Source organism: Drosophila rhopaloa, unplaced genomic scaffold (assembly GCF_018152115.1).
Source record: "Drosophila rhopaloa isolate 14029-0021.01 unplaced genomic scaffold, ASM1815211v1 contig_3, whole genome shotgun sequence".
NCBI classification, from domain to species: Eukaryota; Metazoa; Arthropoda; class Insecta; order Diptera; family Drosophilidae; genus Drosophila; species Drosophila rhopaloa.
In genome coordinates this window covers 16,990,260-17,012,012 of record NW_025335123.1, presented here as the reverse complement: position 1 = coordinate 17,012,012, position 21,753 = coordinate 16,990,260, and the positions used below count along the sequence as shown (strand labels likewise).

Sequence of the window (21,753 nt, the reverse complement as noted above, 5' to 3'; positions counted from 1 at the left end):
CGAAAATGGGTAAAAAATTTTGTTTGTCAAAATCCACCTGAAATCGATTATTTGGGTCCACAGATGCACAAAACTGTTATTCTTTTAGCTGTGTGTAGTAATTGGCCTAATTTATAGCAAAATAACGCTTCTGGAAAATACATTCTTTGAAAAAAAATATCGAAACAATCAACTTCTGTTTTTTTATTAAAGCAAAAATGAAAAATGCAGGATATGCCAAAAATCGAAGGCTGAGATCGTTTGCTGTCTTTTAGTTGTAGGTTACCTTTTGTGCAAGTAACATCATAAAAATAATTAAAGTGTACAGTTCTCAAATAAAACCAATTCCAATTCTCCATTAAACAACTGGCACTCCAACCCATTGAAAACAAATCCCCTCCACTTCCAGCTCCAATTTCAACTGTGCTTTCAAAACCCGAAGTGATAATCTGATTTATGTGTTGTGTTTATTTTCGTTGGCAGTTTTTATTTGATGATTGTGACATGTGAGTCAGTTGGTTGTGTATGCTGATTGCCTTAATTGTTTCGGGTTTTAGCACTGCGACGCATGTGCAGTTATGAGTAATTTGCACAAAAGAACAATTAGTCTAAAAGTCCGACAACCAGTTTAACTCTAGCTGAATAAAAAGCCAGTGCGGAAGTTTCGAATTTAAACAGCCTCATCCAAAACTACGTGCTAAAGTTCAGACATTATGAGTAATCTCCTCACTTACGTAAGCATCATGTAAGTACCGAGCGATCTCATTCAATTAAAGGCGAAAACAAGCTGTAATTCGATCAATCGATCGGGAAATCCCAATTGGCATTCTGAAAATGTCTTGCCGTTCATTGTAGAAAAGCACTGTTATTGCGGGTTTGACATTGGGACATCCGCACTCAAAAGTGAATAAATAAATTAGCCAAACGAAGGCAAGTCGTTCAAACAGAAGCCGACCGAAATGTAAACAATCTCGAAATGACAAGACAAATGTCAAAAGGCAATAAAAATACTATACTATAAACACTACACAGCCGTGAAGCGGAAAATACCCTGGAAATATCTCGGATTACGGGGTTTCCAATGCTAATTTACATTTTTTAGTTTATCTCTTATTGTCTGATAAGATATGATTTTAAATAAATATTTGTTCTAGCTTAAACAGTATTTATTATCTTATCGTTGCATGTCAGATGTTCCCTTGTCATGAGATTATTATATTTGCCGGCTTCTTTGTCTTTTACAAAAGAGCATTTACGCTCAAATTTAGATCACTGTTAAGTACATATTTCAATGCCCTAATACACAATGTGTTCCATAGTTTCCACATGCAAACGGTAACAAATCACTAATAAATTATAGGCCTGCGATGAAAACGAACTGTTCGTCATGGTGGCTGATCAACAGCATCTCGGCTATATAATTTGGATCGGCAGTGAGTAAAGGTTGACGGCTTGACGGCGTTTATAAAGGGAGCGGCGATGTTCGACTTTATGATCTCAATTGAGTGTTTCTGCACATCACTTCAGTTCTCAGAAATAATGGTTAACAATGGGGCTTAAATTTGAATAATTACATTTCAAATGTAAATCCCTTGCGGTTTGCTTTTTTTCAAGTTGTTTATTGCTCTCACATCTCGGCTATTGTTTCCCTGTTTTTCCCAATAATTATACTACATTACTTTGTGGTCTTGAGGCATTTAAACATTTTAAGATTTAAAAATGTTTAAGTTTTAAGTGTTTTAATTGTATTTTTTAAAATTATTTTATTACTTTTCAGATCAGATTTTATTTAAATTTCTTTATCTTGAATCTTATAAATTCTATACTCAATTTTTTTACATTTTATTTATGCTCCTACTTATAGACATATTTCTAAGCGTTGTTTAGATTACATTGAGTACTCTCATTGAAATTAATGAAACAGAATTTCAGGTCAGACTTCCAAGGTTCCAAGATCCCCTAACAAAGGTTTTGTTTTTCATCAGTCTTTCCCATTTGATTAGCTTCGCATTGATAACCACTGATCTTGTGGGACCCCGACTAAGCCCCGCTTATCAGCACTCCATTAAGTCGCAAAACACAGGTCACGATTCCAACATCACTTGATTAAGCGTTTTATTAAAATAGATCACAAGAAAAAAAAAACAAAGAAAACTTTTGCAACGAAGCGGGGACCTCCAGTCGGATTACCATTCCCTGAAATCGAAGGATTGGATGGTTAGTGAACTGGGACTGGGACTCCAACTACCAGGTGGACTGACCTCACGGGGCCGGGGAACTGGGTCCGCCGATGGGGGCCAGCAGGACCTTCTCGGTGGGGGCGTCATAGGTAACGGGAATCTTGGGCGTGGTGGAGGACTCGTCCGTGAGCTTGTGCTTCAGCTCGTCGTACTTCTGGGCCACCGAGCTGCCGAACTCCTTGGCGCCCTCGCCGATCTTGTCGGTGTAGGGCTTGGCGGCCTCCGCCACCTCCTTGGCCCCCTGGTTGACCTTGCAGCCCAGGTTCTTGAAGAAGTGCTTGAAGTCGCTGTCATCGGGACTCTTGGCCTCGTCGCACTCGGAACGCACCTGGCCCATGGCCATCAGGAGCACCATTCCGATCAGGGAGCACACTACGAGCGATTTCATCTTGACGCTTTCAGGTTGACAACGCGACTGATCGGTCCGCTCCGAGACGGCGGTCTACGATCCGAAATCTCGGGTCTCCGGTCTCCGGTCTTCGCCAACCGGTTCCGCTCCAAGCCCCCCCTTACCCTCCCCCTGCCCCCTGACTAAAATAAACCCCAATCAAGTTGCGTTCGTGAGCTCGTTCGCTCAATGCGAACTGCTCTAGCCTCGCTGTAATAGAAGCTCTGGTGCACAGCGAAAAATTTAATTGACTTTCTAAAAAAAATTAATTTGGGATTAGCTAGAAAAAAAAGTTATTAAGGGTTGCACTTTAAATATCATAGAAGATTCATCAATAGTATAACATTTAATGAGATAATCTTTTAAAAAAACCTAACAATGTTTCCTACTTATATGATACGCATGTTTATTCTGTAAGCTTTTATTAATTAATTATATAATTAATTTTATTATTAACTATCTAATTAATATTCGTTTAAACCTTCACGTATGCCTAGAAGTTTTGAACATTTTTTTGTTCAATGTATTTGAGTATTTAGTTCCTCCGATTATAAAATAATTGTCTTAATTCGCTCAAATATTATAAAGCACTATGCGATAGTGCTTATATAGCACTTTATAATTATTCTTGAAACTTGTTAAAACACATTCTGTAATAATGATAATTTGTGCCGTAATACCAACCTCAGACCACGTAAAAAATTAGGAAATATAAACTAAACTAATATATAAAAATTTTTGCAGAAAAAAATGTTTTCATTTGTATTTTCTTTGCTCAAACAAAAACTTTAATATGTGCTCCATTAAATATTTACTTATTGTTTGGTCAATATATATACCAAATTGATGGATAATCAACTAAAATTGCTAAAGTCACGAGGGCACTATTATTTTTTAAGCAAACACTTAATTTTACCACTCAATCAAATATAATTTTCACCATATTTTTCCACAACTTACTTACGTTTTAATACTTATTAAATTTTAGAGAAATATTTTATTTTTATTTCTGCTTGTGTAATGTTTAATAAATATAAGAAGGTGTAAGTAGTTTTAGTAACTAATACTAAGCATGGAATTTATTTTTAAATACAATTTAATTATTTTTATAAAAAAACTAAGTTATTTTAATACTCATTGCAGTTGTTGTCTTGGTTATTGTTACTTCAGTAGTCCGTTGTGATTTCTTTTGTGGTTTTGGATTTTAAAAATAAAAGTTTCTTATTCTTGGAATTTTGTAAATTATTTTTTTTCCTTGTAGAGATGGCAACATCATCCTCACAATTGGGGGGCACATGGTGGTCTCGGCCGCTTGGGATACATCCAGTTGAAGCAGCAGCCGCGGTGATCCCGCGCCGAGCAGTTGAATCCCGACCAGACCATTCCCTGGATGATGGGTAATGACAGGCAGATGACGACGACGATTATCAGGAGTCCGCAGGTGCCCAGAAGCTGCATCTTTCCCGACGACTGGCAATTGACAATTGAAGCCGATCGTACAGAGAGATCGCTTGATGGGCCTCCTGTTGCGTTGGGTTATTCCCTGATTCAGTCAGTGAATGAATCCGTTGACACCAAAACCGGATCGCAAGTTATGCGTGAGTTGCAGGGCTTCAGTTTGCAGGCTGTCTGTTTATTTTTGGCCAATAACCACAGTGGCGAGAAAAGTCCAGAAGAGAAAGTCGGGAAAGAACCTCAAGTGAACTGAGTCACAAAGAGGAGGAAACGTCTCATCAAGAACTTTAACCCAATTGGTTCGTTGGTGCCAACAAGTTTCTGTGTTCCAGTTATGCTAAATTAAATACTTTTAAAGTAAACAAGTCTCTGTTTACGAAAGTAAGATCAATGGACAATGTCACCATGAAAATATACTACAATTATTATCTATGTTGAACAAATTGCATGCTTATTAAAAGGTTTTAAAAACATAAATGTATCCAAAAAAAAATATATATATAATTGTTTATTTTAATGCGACCTATTATTTTTCATTTTAGTTAGTTTAGTGGCCATAATTGTCGTTGAAATCCAGACTTCTGTAGAAACAAGCATTTAAAATACAAATAATTAAACAATGCGCTTTCATAAATAGGAATCGCTCACTGCCAAACAAGAGCAATAATGTTTATTAATTAATATAAATATTTTTAGGCATATAGTTCAAGTAAATATACTACTGGCTCTTCTCTGGGATGTAGTCCACCTCATTGGCCTGATCCTCCAGCCAGTCCATGGGAACGGGGGGCGCGGGAGTGGTGAGCTCCTCCTTGATGTCGTTCTTCGAACTGGAACTAGAAGCCTCCGAAGTGGAAGATCCCTCCGTGGTGGTGGTGGTGACCTCCTCCTGCTCCTTGTCCTTCTCCTTTTTCTTGTCCTTTTCAGAGTTGGCCGGAAGGGCCAGCACATTGACCAGCATGTTTATCCGCTGGAAGAGCGACCTGGTGACATCTCTGGCCTTCTCCTCCAAGATCTTGGCCTCCTTCTCGATGTTCGCTATCCAGGGCTTGGCCTTCTCCAAAGTGCATTGCAGGCTGTGGACGAACTTGTTGACCTCACTGGGACTGGGCGTGGTCACCGCCTCCTCCGCCGACTTGGCCTCCGACGATCCACAGAGGATGGAGGCAGCCTGCATTTGGCCAAAACAAAGGCACAGGCAGGCCAAAAACACGGCGATGGTCAGGGAATTAGTCATCGCGGATCTCTCGAATATCGTGTATCGCCTCTGAGGCCCCAAACTCGACTGAAACCCGTTTGCAGCCGCAGCCACCTGACCAAGTTCTTGGGTATCTTGTGGCTTTTGGGCTGGGCCTTTGGGTTTTTTATTCAGCGGCGAAGCTCGGCGAGAAAGTCGTCGGGCAACTGAAATGCATTTTAGGCGAGCGAAAAGAGAGGCCCAGAGATAGAGAAATGGGAACGGCAGAGTGGCGGAGAATTCTCCAGAATGTGGGGGACAAAAAAAATGGGGATAGAGAAAGATTCATGGGTACCACTTTGAATAATTGCAAAGGTGACTAATCCATCAAGTTGATCTCTTAGGCGGCCATTAAATAATACTATTAAGTTTATCAAGTCATAAGAATCTAGAACAGGTCTTTCCGAATTAGTCACTAACCAGCTTAAGTGATGCAAAATAAACAAATGATAGGTTTCGGAATGGTGGCTAAAGTTCTTCATTTTCATTTTACCTAAAAAATATAATTTTTTAATTTTGTGTAACAAGAAGAAAACAGTCGTTTCATCAACTTATTTAAGAATATTTTACTTGTACTTATATGCTGTTTATTTTATTAAATACTTTTGTAACTTCAAATATAAGAGAAAAATGTGTAACATAATCAAATACTGCTATATATTTGCCTAACTTAATTTTTTATAAGGAGTAAAGTAAAGTGTTCAATACATTAACTAAATGGCGATGTTTGAATTACATACTTCCTTGATGGGAACTTATATATTAAAGAGTTTGTTATTCTCAGAAAATCGTAAATAAACGCAAACTATTAAAGACATTTCTTAAAAGCTTTGTTAACCTATTTAATCTTTAATAGGCTTTAAATTTGCATATGTATGAATCATCATATAGTCACTATTAAAAGTGAGAAAGCTTAAACATTTAACTAAAAAGAAAGAGAGGGAAATGTCCGAAAACATAAAATAGAAACATAAAAACAAGTTAAACAAATACTGATAGACGATGATCCAGGTACAGACATAGCTCAATAAAAATGTACAAATTCCCTGCTGGAAATCCCCTGAAAATAACCTTTTCCCACAGTTGTATTTTCACTTTCCATTTTTATTTACACAAAAAAAAAAAAATTATAAAAAAAACTTAAGCAATTAGAGGTGTTGGGAAGTTTTGGGAACTACTACTTCCTCAACTTGCTGCAGTTGCCCAAGGCATCCAGGATGTGGCCGTGGCCGCACTGCTGCTCGCCCTTGAGGATGTCCGGATTGATGATCTCCACGTTGGCCAGGAAGCCGCGATCCTTGCTCATCTCCTCGGCGGAGTCCTGGGCCAGCTTGTCGCGGAAGTCGTCGAAGCGGTCCTTGAGATCGCTGCCAAGGACCTTGGCCTTGGCGCCCAGCTTCTGGGCACCCTCCTTGATCTCGGTGCCCAGGTCCTTGGCCTTCTCGCCCAGCTTCTTGGCGCCCTCCTTGATGTGACAACCCACGTTCTTGAAGAAGTCGCGGACCTCGTGCTCGGAACTAGTGCTGCTGCCCGATATCTCCGATATCTTGTCGGCCACATCGCCCAGTCCGGGTATCTTGTCCTCGCAATCGAAGAGTCCCGCCTGGCTCTGCAAAATCACGCCAGCCAGCAGGACGAGGATTAGGGATCCCTGCAGGTGATTCATCTCGATCGATATTTCGGTATTTAGCTCTCGGTTCCTTTGGCTTTATCCACACAAAACCAGACTGAACGCTGACTCTGCTGAGACTGACCTGGGGCGCCTCGATTTCCACCCATTTTATTCGAATCGCCGTCGCCTTTGTGTGTCACTTGCTTCGCATTTTCTTTAATTCAATTGGCGAACAGCCATAATCATCGCAATTGTGCGCTGATTTAAGAGCAACTCGACAAAGATACAAATACACAATCACAATGATATGGTATAGATACAGATACGGGGCGATGAATCTGTAATTCAGATAAGGTTGCCCCATCGACTACATATCCCTATTCCTGGGTGACTTTGTTTCTGACATTTCGCCTCCCAAGTAAATACGCATTTTTTTTTCGCTGAGCCGGAAGCTGTGACAAATATGGCACATAAATAGACTATTGACTTTGGAATGTATAGTATGCGAGTATGTTCTATGCGAGATGCGTTCAATTGGTATTTACACTCGACTCAAACGTGGTGATCTGGAATTGACCCACAATGGCACGAGCTACTAGTGATTATATAACAATTGACGAGGCCATAAGATTCTCGAAAAACTGCGAATAGTTGAGAAAGATATCTTGTAAATGATAAAGGGTATTCCAAAAGTACTACTCAACCTTCTAGTTTCCTAATCGATTCCAATTAGCAGATTCAATACCTTTAAATATTTATAAGGCATAGAACCTTGTAGGCCAATATAAAAACTATAAGGACATTAATATAGTTAATAATGATAATATATATCATAATATACTCCAATATTATTTAAGTTATGTTGACTAATAATCTGAAAAGTATAAAGCCTTATCTGTGAAACATTTTTAGCTCGATCAACCCTCGAAACACATTTGTACTGAGGAAAAACACTATTAATTCCGTAATTTGTAATTTTATTGACACCCAATTAAAACAAAAGAGAGCAAATCGAATTTCCCCAATCATGCGTTTCTTCCAATTAAGGCCTAGTTCCAATCGCCGGCATCGTGCTGGCCAATATAGGGAGAAGCCCCCTCCCTCTCCCTCTCCATGGCAGCCTCCTCCTCCAGATCCAGATCCTCCTCATCCTGATCCTCATCCTCCTGATCCTCGTCATCCTCGACATCGCTTTCGTCATCGTCGTTTGACAAAACGAAGTTTTCCCCGGAACTTGGTGCCTCTGTGGCCTCCTCAACCAACTGGGTATCGGCTGTAGTTTCGGGCTCTTTTTCGACATCGGGACCGGTATTAGTTTCAATATACTTTTCGGGTTCAGTTCCGGTTTCTGCTTCCTCTTCTGGTTCAGTTCCGGTTTCTACTTCCTCTTCTGGTTCAGTTTCAGCTTTCTCTTCGACCTCTTCTTCTTCAACTACTGGTTCATGCTCAGGTTCAAGTTCAGGTTCAGGTTCAGGTTCTGCTTCATTTAAATCAGGCATTTTGGGTAACTCCGTTGTAGTCGTAGTAGTTGAAGTACTAGTACTAGTAGTGGTAGAGGGTGCACCTGCAAATTACAGAATGACTGTCTAGAGTTAAGCCCCTATATCTTTAGAACTGAACTCACATTCCTCCAGTGTGGGATCATTATAACAGCGAATCCTACGCTCCATGGCCTCATCCCTCAGTGGTTCCGGAGTGGTGGTGGTCCTACGAGTGGTGCTTTTGGTAGTTGTGGGCGGCTGAGTGGTTGTGGTTGTGGGTGGCCTTCTGGGCAAACTGGGAGTCACTGGTTTCTTAACCAAATCCCCACCTAAAATTAAGTAACATTAGCATTTATTTTGAAGATGACCCAGCATAAAATCTAATCTGATAAATGAAATGGCATACTACAAATACGTTGAGTACTTTTCAATGATTTAAAAATAATACAATATTCAATTCTTACACTCTGGAAGATTTGGTTCGAAGTCACAGCGAATGCGCCAGTCGATTTCATCCTCGTCGAGTGGGATCACCACCTTCTTGGGACGACGCACATAGAACACCTCCTTGACCTCGATGATCTCCAGATCGGGATCGTCGGGGGAGATGCGTCTGCGCACGTATCTATGGCGTTCTCCGTCCGGAACGGAGCGTGCCTGGAGATTCTCCAGGCAGAGGATTCCCAGGAGAAGAACTATGCACAGGGATCTGCTCATCGCGTAGTCTGCGGCTTAACTAATTTTGAGCAGTCACTCTCGCGAGCTTGGGGCTCGGAACCAACTGTGCGGAAGCTTATCAAATGCGATAACCTTCTGACCTTGGCCAGTGGGAGCGGGGTGGAGGGGGGAAGATTTGGGGTAGAGCTCCAACCCGATGTTGCATACTTTCGGACTGCGCCGGTTAATTGAGGCTCACGCCGCGTGACGATGCATCAATGTCCGCATAAATTAGATTTCCTGCACGGACAAGTTACAAATTAGCCGCAAACATAATTGCCACGAGCTAGGCTAAACGCCCCGCCCCCTTTTGCCCCCAACACCCCCACCCCCCTCGAAAGGGGTGGCCATGAGGATTAGGGGTGTCGCAGCAGATGGCGAAAATTGGCAGGGAAAACAGGCAGCAGAACCTGTTTTATTGGGCATATCGGAATCGTCGAGGCGTAGAATGAATAAATAAATAAACATTGGAACCCCCGAAATGTGTACCGAAAATGTTCAACATAAATATTTAATTCAAAATCTTTATTTCAATTGAAAAGCTTAAATCTATATTTCATTGAGCAGCATTAAACTGAGGTCATCTAAAGTTTATTATACACATTCTTTATCGATGCAAAATAAATTAACCGAGAAAGATTTTCTACACTGAATAATTAAGATAAATAAATTGGTTAGTTATAAATATTAAATTTTTATTTTGTTAATAGAGGACCCCTTTGTTATATCCCCACTCGTAATCGATATGCCCTCGATCGGATCTCTTGGCTTACAAATTCCCGAGCAGCTGACTCATTCGCAAGTGTCAGGACCTCGCCTTTCGATATGCTCGACGGGCTGATGAAAAATATGTGAAAAGTCATTTTCCCCATACATATTTTCCCAGTCCACTTTACTTTCTCTGCGATTCGTTCTTCCACACATTTTTTTTTATTTGCCCCTGTTTGTTTGTCATTTTTCAATGGCAAAATGCTGGGGAGGGGGGTGTTGTTGGGGGACAGTGTGGTGCAAATTAGCCGAGCGACGGCGGCCACATATGTTTCAGTCATTTCCCAATAACATAACAGAAAACTGTGTATTTTCTTCGTTACGAAAAGTGGGCGGCAAGGGGTGTGACTCGGGATAGATAAACAAAAATGTTGTGAAGAAACACACAGCAAATATGCATACGCTTTAAGATGGGGTATTATCACTGTGATCTGTGGTCAGTCAGGCTCTACGTGTATTTGCGAAATATTAATTAATGACATGCTTTAGAAGATTTGCCGGATTGGTAATGTCAATTGGGGATGACACGGAAATCTCTTCTGTTGAAATTAGATTGAAATTTTTATGTATCACTTTCTATTGTGAAGGAATTCTTGTTTTTTTTGGCAAAAAGATTTTTGTTTTAAATTTTATAGATCTAAATTCATAGAATATTTACAATTAAATTGTTATTAACTATAATTTATTTTTTTTTGAACAAAACTGTATTTTATATCGAGTTTAAAATATTTTAAGGATCTCATTGCTTATTTAAATATTTATTTTTTTAAAAAGTCGTATTCTTAAATATTATCAAATATTAATACTATTACAAAAAATTTGAAAAGATTTTGAAAACCATTTTAACCCGATCTGTTAGGATATATATAGTTAAACAAATATGAATTTTTCTATAAGTATATGAGTTATTAATTAATGAGCACTAAACAGATGTAATTCATTTTTCACTGTGGGTCACGACGATTTTCCCTAAATTTTAAATAACATTTGATTAATTGACAATTTTAATAATAATGAAAACAATCTGCAAGGGTATTTAAATTCAGATATGCATGGCTGATCTGTTCCGAAAAAGTGCTCGTTGTGAGAGCGTGAAATATGCAAATTGCCAGTGTGGTGATGGGGGGGGATGGATCTTCGGGGGGCGGAGTGGGCGGTACGGGGAGGGTGGCAGGGTGGGTGTTTTTTGGGCCTGCGAGATGCGGCCAAGTCGAACAGTTGGCTACGAGGCACGTTGGCGGGCGGAACTCAACGCTATCGCAGCTGATCGGCGGCACAGAAAAGAGCGAGACAGCAGACGCGAGTCGGAGCGGGACGGCGAGTTGGGGAGCCGCTGAGTGCGAGCGAGAGAGCTCCACAATATATACAATATATATACATATATATATATCTGTCTGCGAAAAAGATCGCTGTGTTTTCCCATCTCTGTTTTGGTTTGCCAACCCATAAAACTCAGTTCTTGTGTGGTGTTTTCTTTTTGTGCCTTCATTTTTTTTGCCTTGGTTTCTGTGACAGCCCTAAAAAGTGGCACAGTGTGTCCCACTCAAGTGTCACCAGCGGGAAAAGTCGGGAAATTGGGAAAGCGAACGGGAGCGCCTCTGGGAGCGGATCAACTAAAAATAGCAGAACATAAAAGAGAGGGAATTCTGAAAAAAAGAAGCCAAAAATAATTGAAGCGTGGGCAGCATCCAAAGCGAAGGACAGTGAAGCCAGGCTACACGCCACGTAATAATAATATATATAAAATAAAGCCCAAAACAAAGGGTATAAATCAAATAATACATGAAATAACTAAAAATTCCAAGGTTTCATTTCCCAAAAACTTTTCCCAACACAAAAATAAAATAAAACTAAAGTCACAACAATTTTAGAACACAATTAAATACATAAACAATAAACAATCCAAATCAAACGAAACAAACAGTAGTAAACAAAGGCAACATGCTCGTTTATTGAGTGCCGCCTGTACAGACATAGTTGAGATAAACAATAAATTGGCCAAAGGCCAAAGCAGCTACCAAAAAAAAAACAAGAAGAAGCAGGAGATCAGCCGTGAATGAAGAAGAAGAAGCAGCGGCAGATAAAGGCAGATCAAACAAGAGAACGGACAACCAACAGGTGGAAGGAAACGGAGACCCCAAAAGATCAAAAAAAGGAGACCCTAAAAAACCCACTTCAAAGAGACAATAGCTGATGAGCTGCGATGTCCCAGGAAGCTGAAGATGGGGACGAGGCTCTGCAGGAGGGGGAAGTGGAGGCGGAGGAGGACCCCTTGGCCAATCTGCTCAGTCTGAAACTGAAGAAGCCACCGCACTGGAACTGGGAGCTGAGCACCTCCCGCAGCTGCAGTAACATAGCCCTGCCCCGGATCCTCCTCTACGACCACACGGGCAATCTCCTGGTGGATGCCGATGGCCAGAAGGAGGAGACCTACACATCCAAGGAGTCCCAGCGACGACGCAAGCGTTCGGCCACCTCCAACCTGAGTCTGGAGCGCAATTTCCATGGCCTGCGAATAGCGGAGGCCACGCCCTCGGTCATGTCCACGGCCACGCCCAGTTCGAGCCGGGAAAGTGGGCGGCGGAAAACGCACGGCAGCTGCATTGATTTCAGCACCCACGAACTGCCCAATTGGGAGCCATCGGTGAGCTCCAGGCGATCCAGTTCCCTGCGCGGCGTTCGCTTCCAGGAGGCCGAGGATCTGCCCGTCTACCCAACGCCCCCATCGACCTCCACCCTGAACTCCTCGAGTTCGGGTCCGCGAGAGAAGAGACGCTATCGCCGCTCGCAGAGTTCCATCCTCGAGAGGTTCAGTCTGTCGAAGGGACGCCACTCCTCGCCGGAATTCGCCCAGGAGGAGGAGGAGGTGGTCAAGGCGCCGCGCTACTACCTGCGAACCAGCAAGGCGGGCACCCTGGTCATCCGCGAGGAGAGCTTCAGTTCCCAGAAGATGAGGCATCGCCGGCGTCGTCCGCCCAAGCACTCCTCCAGCGAGAACATCCTGCAGGAGAGGGAGGGCGAGGGGGAGGAGGAGCAGGAGCCCCAAGGAGCTGCCAGTGTCGTGCAGGCCACGATACGCAGGAGACCGCAGCAGAGGACACTCTCCACCTCGGAGGACGAAAGGGATCTGGAGCAGGAGCCACGGAGATCCAGGGGCAGGCCCAGGAACACCAGCCAACGCAGCTGCGGCAAGGATGCGGCTCAGGGTAAGATATTATATGATATATTATTGCAATACATAATAAACTAGTGTACATTGCATTCCATTAATTAATATCATTAAATAATAGCATTAAAATAATATATGGCAATACACAAACAATTAACACTAAACTAAATTAACACCAACAAACACATTTCTAAATCAGGACAGCTAAATGTTGTTTCAAATTATATAGACTGGAATTATAAACTAAAACAAAAACACCATATGCTATCCCCATCTGCAATTCACAGAGCTCATCACCGTGGATCCCGATAATTGTGTATATCGAGCAGCGCCGGGCGCCACCGCACGATAGAGGAAAAGCTACAAGACCCCAAGAAAGCCACCCAAGACGAAGGGAAATGGTCTAGGAAAATACACAAAAAGTCAGGGAATAAGGGCAGTATGTGAACAGACAAAACTAGAGTTCCTCCTTGTGATGTAAGACGATAAATCATATGAAAATAAAACAAATGTATAGAAAACTCATTACCCATTACAGGTCTTTGTTTCTTTGATATGGTACAAATTTGAACATTTTGTCAATTTATTTGTGTTAAAATTATGATTTCTAGCACTTTATTAAATGGGCTTATTGTGCCAAAAAATATTTTTATCGTACCCATTACGAACCAGCTTTTACATTGTCACAGTCTGACATTTGTCCCATTAAAATACAGCGCATTTTTAGACTACGATCTCTTAAAACTTTTCAAAAACGATTGCCAAAAAGGTCTGTCAACCTTTTCACTCATAATTTATTTATTTTTAACTTACCTCTGAGGTCGAAATTCCTTTAATGCAATGCAAAATCAATCAGATTTTGCAGAGGGTGAAAAAATTTGGTCAAAAGTTTGTATGATCATTTTGACAAATAATATTTTTCAAGAGGAAAAATTGGACAAAAATAAAATTTCTTAGCTGTGAAAACCACTTGATTGCAAATTTTGTAACGAATTCCACGTGGTATAACATTCTATCATTCGACCACTATTTCCCAGGGTTTTGATAAAAAAGGAAATAAAGTTGATTCATTCGGAATTTTTTGCCAAAAGTAGCATTTCCGAAAAACTCTTTTAAGGGTTTTTATACCCTTGCAGAGGGTATTATAATTTTGGTCAAAAGTGTGCAACGCAGTGAAGGAGACATCTCCGACCCTATAAAGTATATATATTCTTGATCAGGATCACCTCCTGAGTTGATATAGCCATGTCCGTCTGTCCGTCTGTCCGTCTGTCCGTCTGTCCGTCTGTCTGTTTCTACGCGAACTAGTCTCTCAGTTTTAAAGATATCGAATTGAAACTTTGCACACACCCTTCTTTCCTTTGCACGCAGTATATAAGTCGGAATGGCCGGGATCGGCCGACTATATCCTATAGCTGCCATATAACTGAACGATCGGAAATGCCATAACTTTGGTGTTTGTAAAGTTAGGAAGTTGGGATTTTCTATGGGTTTTATATTTGGCCAATCAATCCGACTTACCAAATTTCATAAGGATCGGCCGACTATATCTTATAGCTGTCATATAACTGATTGATCGGAAATGCCATAACTCTGCTGTTTGTTAAGTTAGGAAGTTGGGCCTTTCTATGGGTTTTATATTTGGCCAATCAATCCGATTTACCAAATTTCATAAGGATCGGCCGACTATATCCTATAGCTGCCATATAACTGATTGATCGGAAATGCCATAACTCTGCTGTTTGTTAAGTAAGGAAGTTGGGACTTTCTATGGGTTTTTTATTTGGCCAATTAATCCGACCTACAAAATTTCATAAGGATCGGCGACTATATCCTATAGCTGCCATATAACTGAACGATTGGAAAAGCCATAACTTTGATGTTTTTAAAGTTAGGAAGTTGGGTTTTTTTTTTGAGTATTAAGAATGCATCATATGAATAATTTTGGAGAATATAATTTACAGAGTATTCTGCAAGGGTATATCAACTTCGGCTCCGCCCGAAGTTAGCTTTCCTTTCTTGTTTTGCTCTAACTTTGTCAAAAAACGATGCACAGCCAAAAGAATAACTGTTTTGTGAAGCTGTGGACAAATTTTGACAACAAAATTTTTTACCCATTTTCGAATTTTTCATAAGGGGTTACATCATGATTTTTGGTCAAAGTGGGTCAAAAATAAAATTTTTTAGCTGTGAATGCCACTTTGTTAGAAATTTTATAACGAATTCAGCGAGGTATGACAATATAACATGCGACTACTATTTCCAAGAGTTTTGATTAAAAAAACGATTTTTTCAGCCATTTCCAGGAAACGCTTTTTAGGGGTTTTTGGTCTAACTTCGCCCAAAAACGACGCTCAGCCTAAGAAATGACTGTTTTGTAACCTGAATATTATATCTTATCTATGGCTTTACTAAATATTTGGCTGAAAAAAAGCCGAGAAAGCCCGAAAGTATGCAGAGATTCCTTCGAATGGCCCAAACAAATCGAGATAATTTGGCTGAGATCTGGAGTGTCCAGCGAGACCCAGACACTCGTGGCTCTGAGTAAACAAGCTTATCAGCCAGTGATAAGCTGGATCGTCGGGCCAGCGCCAAATCAGAAATAACAGCTCAGTGCGATTGGAACCCTTGGGTCGAGATGCGATCGCAACTGCTCTCCGTCGGCTGTCTGCTGATCCTCGTTCTGCTGCTGGGCTCCTCGTGCAGTGGAACCGGAAAGGTGATATATTTCAACCAATTGAACAGCACCCAATCCGAGGAGTTGGCCAAAAACAACACGGGCAGCGTGGGCAAGGGCATGCTCTTCGATACGCGGGGAAATCGCTGTCGCCATGGCTTCATTCGCGATCACCATGGACGTTGTAGAAGGGTGAGTGCTCTCTAAAAACTCCATAATATTTGTTATTCTAATTTTAACTTGTTTACCTTCTTAGATTGTCTAAAAATGGAATCTCCCACTTGGCTTAGTTAATTTTAAATTAGTGTTTATGTTAAGTCTGTGCGCCTTCAGAGATTAAATGGAAAGCCTAAGCAAACTGTCTGCTGATCTTGTAAATACTATATGACAGATAGCGAAAAGTTAAGCAAATACTATTCGGGTCCTCTTAGTAACCAAGCTCTAGTTATATGACATTAACCTATATTGTTTTTTTTCAAATTTAAAATGGAACATTGTTTAAAAAAAGCTTTATTAATTATCTTTCTATTGCTGGTGTGCCAAATTTATCAATATTATCAAATCTTTTGTAAGAGTGAATTAATATTTAATTAAATTAAAATATTAAACAAAATTAAGTAAACTACTTACAAATTTCTTTACATTTATACTTTGCCATTTCCAAATACGCAATTAAATTACCTAATCTAAAGTTATAGGTCCAAAAGTAGGAAAGACTTTGGACTGATGCCCAAGTCGTTTACGCCTATTTCATATATATATTCCAGACCCCCGAAAACCCTAGATTTATCCAGTGGACATTAACCCTTGCGCCTCGTCATGAAATCGAAACTACGTCACATCACGTGTCGCCAGTCACGAAGAGTATGATGAAATAGTAGGCTTCGTAGTTTTCTGCAGATACTGCAAGATACAATATACAAGATACAAGATACCGAATACAAGACCCGACCACTCCGGCAACAAGGAGATAACGCTGACTCGAGGAAAGCTTCTGACTCAGCGCGTTATTTATAATAACGGGTGGCTCCTCATCCAAGACCCTTATTCGGTCACTTTTTCGGGAAATTTCAGCGGGTGTACGATAAGGTAACTATCTTGGATCTGTGACGTTCCACGATCCGTAATTGCAGATAGACAATCAATGGGTAGTCGCGTGATCACCGACCACACAGCCCCTCCATCCGCCTTTCCAGAAAGCCCCGATGATTGGCCAAAAACATTTTACACGGAATTTCGCATGGCTCACTTCGCGATCGTTACGAAGCTAAAATATCACCCTGGATCTATTTGTCAAAGTTCATAACGCTCTTGGAAGCGTGCTATCTGTTCTGATTATGGCTAACTCACCGAAAATACGGGGAGCACAAGCCAATTAACCCACGTTCTTACTCAGCTCTAAAAATATAGGGTTATCTATTTCAGTGGGCCTGGTGTTTTGGAAAGTTTGTGATAGGTTTTGCTCTGTGTTAATCTGACTAGTTAAAGGAGGGGTTTTTGTTTATTGAGATAAGATACTCGGTACCTTAATTCATTTAATCACCCATCAATATAATAATTCCTTGCGTTTTTTAAATACAGTTTTTCATTTTAGAAAATACCTAAATTGTAACAGTACCAAAGATTTTTGCAGTATACTGAAAAGTGTGGTATTTCTACCTTAATATTTTTTTTATTCATTTTTCATGCATTAATATTAATGTTGAACTAAAAAATTCAAATTTAAAATCCTGAGATATTTTAGTGATTTTCAAGAAGGTATTTAATGTTATTTAATTTATTATTTAATTTCCTTTAGTTTTTTATATATTGCAATTCTATTTTTTATGTGTAATTAAATGATAAATTCGATATTATTTTTCCAGTCCTAAGTATAAATACCTATCCTGTATTATAAAAAAATCACTAAGATCCTCTTGATTTTGTTTTCTATCCAACTTTTATAGTTCTTGGATCCATGTGTGATATAGGTTAACTCATAAAAACTTCTGAGAAGAGCGGCGAAAAATCCCCAGTTCTATCTCCCGCAGAGAACTCCTTCAAATCCCCGTAGTTTTTCCTTATAAAGGGGGCTCAAGAGCCACGTCCTATGCAAATGCAATGGGCTCAACGATGGTGATATTATCGGGTCCGGGTCGCCGTGTTTCTAGGTACCAATGCCCAACCCGCTCGCTCGGCAACCGCTCGAATTGGCATCGGGCGGGAATCGAAATCAGTGCTGGGGCGACGAAGCACTCAATTACACAGATTGCAAATGGCATGGAGGACAAGATAAGATTTCCCCCTCCAGAAACAGGGTGACGTCTTCGTAGTCGTGGAAATCTATGGCTCTTGGTGGTTAAGGAAAGTACCGAACACCCTGTGTTCGGCGTTTATCAACTGATGAAAAGGCAAGCGGGCAGAACACTTAAGAAGTGCTACCCCAAACTCGTATAAAATCAGTTAACTGCCGGCACTGGAGCAAGCCACTTGGTTGGCTCAACATTTTTTTTTATCGCGCCCTTCGGTCATTATATACCTCTATAATATTTGTATATATATATACATATAAATAAACACGCTTTGAGAGAGAAACGATGTCGATGCACCAGCTGCTGCTCTACTCACTCTGCCTTTGGGCCGTGATCGTGTTCTGTGCCCCCACGCCCAGTGAATCCCGTCGCGTGATCTTCATGAAGCCGAATGGCATCCATCGTGGCCAGATCCTGGCCACTCATGGCATGGAGAAGACCTGTCCCAAGTGTCATATGGTCGATCATCGCGGCAATTGCCGGCGCATCATCTCTTATAATGCAGGTGGGTTCGGTCATATCACGTATACGCATTACGTATACGCCCAGTGCGTCACCGTAGAGTGAAATTTACCCAGTGCTAACACAATATCCCTATCTCTTGCAGATGGCGTGCGCTGCTGAAGTGATCCGAAGTGAATCCATCATCGAACGAATCTCGCACTCTCTCAACAAAAACCTATTTATTTATGCTATTTATCTGCCTCGCACGCTATACATTTAAAGAATAATAAAACCTAAACACACTGTTGAATACTAGTGATTTTTGTTTTGCTGCATGAATTGCGAAATGCATTTTGAGTTGATTACCATTTAATTAACTTGAACTGCATTCCATTGAAGGTCGCAATGCGATGTGTTATTTTCGGCAGCTTTTTCTAGGCCTCTGCAGTAGCGAGTATCTTATCATTTAAATATGCATTACGCAGGGGATTTCTATAATCAGCTCCACGAGTGGAATCGGAAATATTTGATTTAATAATTATAATGCCGACTTGACGCAAATGCCGGAGCAGCTATCGGAGGGCAATTATCGGGCATTAATCGGTCTCACCTGCCACAGGTGGTTGCCTATGACTCTTTCCGCTATAATTTGTATCCCTGTTATCGTAGTCTATGTTTTATTCTATCAGACTGCGAATTTAAATTGTTTTAAGATTTAATATGCGTTTATAATGATTAAAGTCTTAGCTAATTACTTTAAATGTGATAAACAATAAAACAATTTTTTAACAAAAATATTTTTTTAAGAGTATTCACTTATTTAAATGTTGCACTGTATGTTGCATTACAGAAAAAACAAATATTAAAAAAACATTATTTCAAAAGCAATTAAATTTTTTTAATCAAATTTGTCTTTAGATAACATTAGTTTTTACATTTTTTTTACGAATTTTGATCTATAAAAAACATGAAAATGATATAAAATGAAATAATATAAAATGAACAACAAAAGTTAAGAAAAAATCTTACTATTTGTATAGTATTTCCATTTTTGTGTAATTAAAAAAATTACCATATTTTAATCAATTACCATTTTCCAAAAATGCAGATCATGATATTTTTAGTTTTATCCTGTATATTTTATTTTTGTAAGCTTTGACAGTTAAAATCAGCCCCATCAATCCTCCTAATCCCCTGGTTATTCGGTGTGAATACACGTAATATTTTATGCGTCACAGCCGTCGTCCATGTATCGATCACTCGAATGTGCCGAAACACTCGCACAGATCGGAATATGTTTGGGTATATACCACATATTGTCCGCATTGTCCGCTGGTCAGCCGTCCGCCAAACTTTGTACCCCTACGTCAGTTGGGGGAGGGGCTGCACGTAATCAGATGGCGCGGCCATCAGTCCGCAGGTGATTCGGCTTCGATTTGGATTCATCAAACAGCCTTATCGACATGTCAGCAGAGTCGAACTTAATTACTGAATGAAATTCCGATTTCACAAATGACCAGAAGGTGCTGGATTATGCGGCCATAAAAATCGTAGACTTATCCAGCACTCTTTTTATTTCATTTGCTATTAGGGAACTCTGTTTTTCTCATCTTAATTATAACTCTTATTATTAATTGGCGTCTTAGAATTTCTTAAAGATTTTTTTTACAACAAAGCAATAACAAAGTTTTGTAGACATCCTTGAAGACTAAATCAGATACACATTTTGGGATACTAAAGGTACCTAATTAAAAACCATTTTAAAAAATTTTAATTTTTTTGACCCATTTTGATGATGCAAATTCATTTAAATAATTTGAAAATCAGACGAAAAATAATGAATTATACTTTTAATCCCAGATGATTGTTGGACGATACAGCTCATAAAAAAAACCAATAAAATAAGCCAAAAAAACACCCTTTACATTACCAATTTATATTTTCACCACCTTGACGTAGGTCTCAAATTCCTTGTACTTGAGTAATTTATGATTTCCACTTCTCGACACCTTTATCATCCGCTGGCTGTAAACAATGCTCGACAAGTCGAAAGAGCTCGAACCCTGAATTCTACACCATTCTCGAGCGGGACACACTGCATATTTTCGGGCTGAACTGGGGCGATACCATGGATATAGTTTGGGGCCACCGGATGGGGCGTCACCGATAAGAGGGCTGGTCAGTGATCCAGCCGGTGACGAAGTGCCGAACTCCCAACGACTTCTGGCGATCCGGGGCTATCGCACCGACGCACGACAGTGGAATTCTACTACACCGCCTGGCACTCGCACTCGTAAATTCCCCCACGCTTTCGTCATTACGAGGATCGAAAATAGCAGCCAATGGCATTGTCGCATTGTGTATGTTTTAGATCCAGGGGCGACCCACAGACAATGGGCGCTTGTGTGTATATATGGTATGCTATATACATATGCCCGATATCTTATCGCGTGCCAGCGGAATGCCTTTGGGGGCTTATCTTATCGATTTGCGGGCCGGCGGTCGCCGTCTTTGGCTATCGACGTTGAATATCGGCGGGCACAATAGCGCAGAGCAGGCGCAGTCATAAAAGCGACTCCCAGGTGGATCGAACCCCACGAAAAACTAGAACGTCGCGGCAAAAACTAAGGCTAAACCTCTCGGAATAATCATACCATAGGAATACCATACCGAACATGCAACTCCATCGCCTGCTGATCCTGACCTTTGTGGTGCTGGGCCTGATCTTGGCCCACAGTCCGTCGACCACGGAAGCCCGTCGCCTGATCTTCTACAGCCCCAACAGTCGCACCCTCACCGGCCAGCTCCTCGTCTCCCGGAAACTATCGAAGCCCTGTCCCGCCGGAAAGATGAGGGATCACCGGGATCGGTGTCGCCGGGCGGTCATCTTCGGACGCCACAACTGAGCATTTGCCGGAAAAATCTCCCCAACTTAACAACTCTCTTCCGTTTTTTTTTTGAACTAGCCGTAAGCTAACTTATTTTAGTCGTAGTTGCGTCACAATGTGACCATCGAAGTATTTATTACATTATTTATTGTGTAGCTGGTAATAATGATAAGTAATAAACTGATGTCGATAAAGATAAAAACAGCGGTGTTGTCTGATTTACACTCAATGTTTACTTGAACCTATTATTAGCTTGATGTTTGCTTTAAACAAGAAATAGAGGGATATGCTCTTTAGAATATTTTGTGAGAAGGAACAAAGTGAATATTCTAGACCAACCCAAACAATCTTCTTGGGAAATCCTGTAATGAAAGCAGATACATTTATGAGTATAAGAGTATTAAATA

At 40.5% G+C, this 21,753-nt stretch overlaps 7 protein-coding genes across 8 annotated transcripts; 3 read left to right on the top strand and 4 right to left on the bottom strand.

Annotated features, from left to right (window-relative positions):
- Positions 1-2,069: 2,069 nt before the first annotated feature.
- LOC108051085 lies at positions 2,070-2,647 on the bottom strand. Its single transcript, XM_017133036.2, has 2 exons — positions 2,241-2,647; positions 2,070-2,175 (listed from the first exon to the last, which is right to left on the bottom strand). The coding sequence occupies exon 1, from the start codon at positions 2,605-2,607 to the stop codon at positions 2,242-2,244; it is 366 nt and encodes a 121-aa protein (XP_016988525.1). The 5' UTR covers positions 2,608-2,647; the 3' UTR covers positions 2,070-2,175; position 2,241.
- Positions 2,648-4,687: 2,040 nt separating this feature from the next.
- Positions 4,688-5,406, bottom strand: LOC108051087. The gene has a single exon (XM_017133039.2). It carries the CDS (start codon positions 5,297-5,299, stop codon positions 4,781-4,783), a length of 519 nt encoding a protein of 172 aa, XP_016988528.1. The 5' UTR covers positions 5,300-5,406; the 3' UTR covers positions 4,688-4,780.
- A 976-nt stretch (positions 5,407-6,382) lies between these two features.
- Positions 6,383-7,052, bottom strand: LOC108051091. Its single transcript, XM_017133042.2, has one exon. The coding sequence runs from the start codon at positions 6,963-6,965 to the stop codon at positions 6,477-6,479; it is 489 nt and encodes a 162-aa protein (XP_016988531.1). The 5' UTR covers positions 6,966-7,052; the 3' UTR covers positions 6,383-6,476.
- An 819-nt stretch (positions 7,053-7,871) lies between these two features.
- LOC108051089 (protein TsetseEP) lies at positions 7,872-9,115 on the bottom strand. The gene is made up of 3 exons (XM_017133040.1): positions 8,857-9,115; positions 8,536-8,721; positions 7,872-8,475 (listed from the first exon to the last, which is right to left on the bottom strand). The coding sequence occupies exons 1-3, from the start codon at positions 9,107-9,109 to the stop codon at positions 7,961-7,963; spliced, it is 954 nt and encodes a 317-aa protein (XP_016988529.1). The 5' UTR covers positions 9,110-9,115; the 3' UTR covers positions 7,872-7,960.
- A 2,004-nt stretch (positions 9,116-11,119) lies between these two features.
- LOC108051136 lies at positions 11,120-13,575 on the top strand. Its single transcript, XM_017133123.2, has 2 exons — positions 11,120-13,083; positions 13,334-13,575. The coding sequence occupies exons 1-2, from the start codon at positions 12,081-12,083 to the stop codon at positions 13,396-13,398; spliced, it is 1,068 nt and encodes a 355-aa protein (XP_016988612.1). The 5' UTR covers positions 11,120-12,080; the 3' UTR covers positions 13,399-13,575.
- A 2,093-nt stretch (positions 13,576-15,668) lies between these two features.
- Positions 15,669-16,348, top strand: LOC108051094. Its single transcript, XM_017133046.2, has 2 exons — positions 15,669-15,915; positions 15,980-16,348. Exons 1-2 carry the CDS (start codon positions 15,685-15,687, stop codon positions 15,986-15,988), a joined length of 240 nt encoding a protein of 79 aa, XP_016988535.1. The 5' UTR covers positions 15,669-15,684; the 3' UTR covers positions 15,989-16,348.
- Positions 16,349-18,167: 1,819 nt separating this feature from the next.
- Positions 18,168-21,548, top strand: LOC108051086. 2 transcript variants are annotated; one of them, XM_017133038.2, is made up of 2 exons: positions 18,168-18,519; positions 21,141-21,548. In XM_017133038.2, the coding sequence occupies exons 1-2, from the start codon at positions 18,300-18,302 to the stop codon at positions 21,362-21,364; spliced, it is 444 nt and encodes a 147-aa protein (XP_016988527.1). In that variant the 5' UTR covers positions 18,168-18,299; the 3' UTR covers positions 21,365-21,548. The 2 variants fall into 2 exon arrangements, with proteins under 2 accessions (XP_016988527.1, XP_016988526.1); XM_017133037.2 differs by lacking the exon at positions 21,141-21,548 and adding an exon at positions 18,622-18,770.
- Positions 21,549-21,753: the final 205 nt, after the last annotated feature.